This window comes from Chenopodium album, chromosome 2, assembly GCF_948465745.1.
Source record: "Chenopodium album chromosome 2, dcCheAlbu1.1, whole genome shotgun sequence".
NCBI lineage: Eukaryota > Viridiplantae > Streptophyta > Magnoliopsida > Caryophyllales > Amaranthaceae > Chenopodium > Chenopodium album.
In genome coordinates this window covers 66,958,690-66,964,154 of record NC_137835.1, presented here as the reverse complement: position 1 = coordinate 66,964,154, position 5,465 = coordinate 66,958,690, and the positions used below count along the sequence as shown (strand labels likewise).

The window sequence follows — 5,465 nt, the reverse complement described above, 5'->3', positions numbered from 1 at the left end:
CTTAGTTGACATAACATGAACTAAACGGAGCTCTTTGCAAGATTAAAACAATTATCTCCAATTCTACTGAATATCTCACACGTTTTAAACGAAATATTTCTTTAACACATCAGCAATGAAACTATTCCTTAAGACCTGACCTTCTTGATCTGCGAGGAGGAATGCATCGGGTCCTACCTGCTCGTGAATGATGAAGGGGCCTTTCCAATTGGCTGACAGCTTTCCATGCTGGTTTCCTCTTCCTACTGCCGCTGTTCTTCTGAGGACCAAATCTCAAGGTAGGAGTTCCCTGTGCTTGACCCTTTTGTTGAATGCTTTGGAGATCATGCTCTTCTGGGCTACCAGCTTGAGGGCTGCCTGTAGCCTTACTTCCGATAGGAAGTCTAGTTCTTCCAATATGCGCCTTTCATTCCCTTGTGCTTCGTAGTGTTGTATCCTCAATATGGGGATTTGAACTTCTACTAAGACAACTACATCAGCCCCGTAGGCTAGAGTTAAAGGGCTTTTGCCAGTGGACTCCTTTTCAGTGGTTATGTTTTCCCATAACACCTTTGGGACTAGGTCAGCCCATAGGCCCTTGTGCTCCTCCAGCTTTCTCTGCAGAGCTGTTCAGATCAGTTTGTTTGCTGCTTCAGCCTGACCTTTGCTCTGTGGGTGACAGACTGAGGCACTTGCATACTTGGTGCCCATGTCCTCCAGATAATCCTTGATTGTGTGGCAGTCAAATTGACATACGTGGTAAAAAAAAATATGCACTGCGACACCCTAAACCTTGTGATGATGTTCTTCCAGATGAACGTCCTCAGTTGGGTTGCCTTTATGTACTTGGTGGGCTCAGCTTCTATCCACTTAGTGAAATAGTCTACCGCCACTATGAGGTACTTTCTGCCCGCTGACTAAGTGGTGAACGGTCCCAATATCTCCATTCCTCACTAAGCGAACGGGATCAGGCTGAGGATCGGAGTCAGATCATTTGCTAGATGGTTTATGACTGGGGAGTACTTTTGACACTTGTCGCACTTCCTCACATATGCTAGAGCGTTTTGAGCAAGAGTTTGCCAGTATGCGCCTCTTCTGAGAACTTCCACTCCCAATGCCTTTCCACCAATGTGGTTGACACATATTCCTGAGTATGCTTCTTCCATGATGTTCTCCTGTTCCCATTCTGGGACACATCTTAGCAGTGGCTTTGAGAAACCTTTTTTGTTGAGTTCTCCGTTTAACACCACATACCAATTGGCATCTTTTTTCACTTTCTTAGCCTGTACTTCATCATTAGGCAGCGAACCATGCACTTTGTATGCTAGTATATCTGTGAACCAAGCCCGCTGCTGCCCAATGCAATTTACTTGCTCCTTTTCAGCTATGCTGCTTTCTTCCAGGAGTTCCACCATCACCGTCCTTGTGAGGCTCTACAGGGTGGAGCTGGCTAACTTTGATAGTGCGTCGGCCTGAGAATTTCCTGCTCTAAGGACCAAGTCTATCTGGAAGTGGACTAGCTGAGCGGCCAACTCCTTTACCTTGGTCACGTATTTCAACATTGCAGGCTCCATGATCTCATACGCCCCCCCTCAACTAACTGGCGACAAGATCAGAGTAAGTCTGCAAATGGACCTTTCTAGCTCTTGCTGCGATACTCATACGCAGGCCCACCAATGCCGCCTCGTACTCTACCTCATTGTTTGATGCGTTACATTTGAATTTTATGGCATACTCAAATACATTTCCCTCTAGATACCGACATGATCCCTACTCCGCTCCCTGTTTGGGCTGACGACCTATCTACCTCCACCTTTTAGATACCGACATCATCCTCCTTCTCCTCATACAAGGCCTCCACTATGAAGTCTGCTAAGGCTTGCGCTTTGATGGCTGCCCTAGGTTTGACCTCAAATTCATACTCAAAGTGCTCAATAGCCCATTTCAGGAGTCTGCCTGACGCGTCCATTTTCTGTAACACTTTCTCCAATGGGTGATTTGGGAGGATTTGAATTATGTGTGCGTCAAAATATGGCTCCAACTTCCTTGTCGCTATTACCACTGCGAAGGACAACTTCTCAACCAATGGGTACATTTGCTCTGCCTCGGTCAGCACGTGGCTCACAAAGTATTTTGGTCTTTGCTGCTTTTGTCTTTCTACCAAGAGAACGACTGCGATTGTCTGGATTGACGCAGAAATGTACAACTACAATTTTTCCTTTAGCTCCGGGATAATCATTGTTGGGAGCTTATTCATATGCTCCTTAATACCCTCGTAAGCCTCCTTTTCTACTGTCCCCCACTTAAATTCTCTGTTCCCCTTCAACAGCTGATATAACGGCAAAGCTTTGTCAACTGAGTTACTGATGAACCTCGTCAGCGCGGCCATCCTACCTGGTCAGCCGCATGATGTCTTTGATGCACTTAGGCTCAGGTAGGCTTAAGACTGCCTCAACCTTCTCCGGATTTGCGTCTATCCCTCTCTCGCGGATCAGGAAGCCTAAGAATTTTCCCGAGCTCACCCCGAAGACACATTTCTTCGGGTTGAGTTTGATATTGTACTTGTTCAGGGTAGCGAATGTTTCTTTCGAATCCATAATATGTCCTGTCTACGTGACGCTTTTGACAATTGAGTCATCCACGTATACCTCAACATTTCTACCCTTATGGTGCATGAACACTTTGTCCATTGTCTTTTGAAAAGTTTCTCAAGCATTCTTCAAACCGAAGGGCATAGCTATGTAATTGTACACTCCCCATTCGGTGATGAATGCGATTTTTCTTCCTATCGAGGTTATGCAGGCTGATTTGATGGTATCCTGAGAAGGCATCCATGAAGCTCAACAGGGCATGTCCACTGGTTGAGTCTACAAGCTGATCTATTCGCGGCAGCGGGTAGCAATCCTTCAGGTAGGCTTTGTTAAGGTCAGTGAAATTAACACACATCCCCCACTGGCCATTTGCCTTTTTTTTTACCATGATCACGTTGGCAAACCATTCTGGATATTCACAAGGCTCAATGAATCCAGATTCTAGGAGTTTTTCCACTTCTTCCTGGATGGCCTGATTTTTTTTCCGTGGAGAAGCTTCGTTTCTTCTGCCGTACTAGCTTAATACCTTCCCTCACATTCAGCCTATGGACCATGACTGCAGGGTCAATTCCAAGCATCTCATCTGCTGAAAACGCGAAGATGTCCTTGTTCTTTCTCAGCAGTTTTATGAGGTGTACCCCCATTCCTGGATCAATATCCTTTCCGACATTCACTGTCCTCGAAGGATCTCCTTTTATGAGCTCAACTGTAACGCGCTCCTCGTTGGGAAGTGGCCTAGCCATTTCATCCTTTGCAAGCTCAAAATTTTCCATAGCCTGCTTTTGTTTCTCCTTTGCCCAGTGGTATTCTTCGCCCTTCCTTTTTCTTGACTCTCTCTCAGGTTGCTCAATGGACTTTTTCTCTAAGGTCGGCTGCTGCCTGATCCTTGTGGGCTGCTTTAGAGTAGTTATGTAACATTGTTGAGCCGTCTTTTGGCTTCCCCTGAGCTTTGCTGACCACCCTTCATTAGTTGTGTAGGCCATGGCAAGGTGGTAGGTGGAAACCACTCCGTCGATCTTTTGAATGAGTGGCCTTCCCATGATCACATTGTATGGCGAAGGAGAGTCTATCACCAGGAACTCTGCTCGAACATCGCGTCTTTTTTACCTTTATTCTACTAGGACTAAGAGCTCAATTATACCCTCCAGGGTCAATCCGGACCCATTAAACCCGGTGACTTCGTAACTTACCCTTTTTAGATCTTTCCTATCTGGCTTTAGTTCCTTGAACGCGCTGATGTATATGATGTTGGTTGAGCTGTCCCTGTCTATCAGTACTCGATCCACTTCCCAATTTGCTATTCTCATCGTCACCACCTGCGGGTCATCATGAGGATAGATTATGCCTTTCTGGTCGTATTCCTCAAATGTAGCTCGCGGCTGCGGAGGAAGAGGTGGTCTTCTGCGCTTCTCATTGCCCGTAGGTTTTCCTGTGCTTTGTTCATTGTTCCCCCTTGCACTGGTCCTCCACTGATCACATACACTCTACCCTCTGGCCTATTGTCTCTGTCCCTGTCTTCTGTGGGACCCCTGTGGCCTCCTCTGCCGTCACAACCTATTCTATCTTTGTCCCTTCTTCGGGGAGGATCAGCGTGCTGCTTGAAGTGATTCCGGTACCCTCTCCTTACCAGTTCTTCTATGTAATCCTTTAAATGTGTACACTCATCACTGGTGTGGCCATGGTCCCTATGGAAGTCACACCATTTGTTGGGATCACGGTTCCTATTAACCATCCTTGGGGGTCGCTGCCACTTATCATCAGCTTTGTTCACGTTGAAGATGTGAGACCTCGAGTGGGTCAGTGGGGTATATTGATCAAACCTTGCAGGTCTTCCTCCTTTCTTCGGGTCTGACCTTCCTACCCCCACAGCTCTGTCCGCTTCTTTACGGCTTTGCTCAGCTCTGCTTGGCTAGTAGGCCCTGGCTGCATTTTCTCCCCAGCTGACTCCTGCCCGCTTAACTGAGTCGCCCGACGCCTTCCTACTCAGCATTGCTCTGTTAGTTTCATCTGTCTTGATGAACTCGCGCGCTTTACCCAGCGCTTCAGCTAGCGTCTTAAGGCTCTTACACCCCATATACGCTCTTAACGGTGAGCCCGGTAGCAAACCGCTCTGCATTGCTAGCAACGCTATCTCCTGGCTCATACTTTGAATGGTTGTTTCCTCCTTGTTTAATCTGGTGATGAACTCCCTTAGGGGCTCATCGTTCCGCTGAACTAGTGACATCAGCTCAGTTGTCATCTTAGTTCGATCTACTAGGGTTAGGAAATGCTCCATGAACATCCTTTTCAGTTGATTATACGAGTATATAGAACCTTTTGGGATGGCTCCATGCCATTTCGCAGCCAGCCCTTCAAGGGTTGGGGGGAACGCTTTGCTAAAGACTAAATCTGTCATGGTATAGAGCACCATGTGATTCTCAAAAGCTAATATATGGCTCTTAGACGTTGTAGTTCCGTTGTATCTACATCTCGGCATCTTTATCTTCTCCCTTGGCTACTGTTGGTGATGAGCTCGCTCCCTTACCAAAGTTTGCAAGGACTGCCGTCATTGCTGCCAGTTGTTCCTTACTTCACCTAGAGAGGTTCTGTAGGATAGGTGGCATGTTAACGGGCTGCGGCTTCTGGGCTATGGGTGCTGAAACAGTAGGTTCATTATTTGCGCCTGTCAACTGCATACCGTATTTGAAAATGGAGCTGGATCCTAACGGATCGACTGGTTCCGACGCCTCTATAGCTGCAGCCGACGTCGATCTGATGGGGTTGGATTTCTGTGAGATAGTGGATTTAGGTTTTTCAGCGGATCCTTTGGGATCGATGGTTGCTGCTAGTTCTTTTAGTGGTGTTTGGTTGGTGTCGTTGGCTTTGGGTATTGGTGTTTGTACGACATCCTCCCCG

The 5,465-nt window shown here is 47.0% G+C and overlaps 1 protein-coding gene across 1 annotated transcript; it reads right to left on the bottom strand.

Moving 5' to 3' along the window:
- Positions 1–4,479: 4,479 nt before the first annotated feature.
- On the bottom strand, positions 4,480–5,046 carry LOC145574667 (uncharacterized). The gene has a single exon (XM_081632509.1). It carries the CDS (start codon positions 5,044–5,046, stop codon positions 4,480–4,482), a length of 567 nt encoding a protein of 188 aa, XP_081488635.1.
- Between the last annotated feature and the right edge of the window lie 419 nt (positions 5,047–5,465).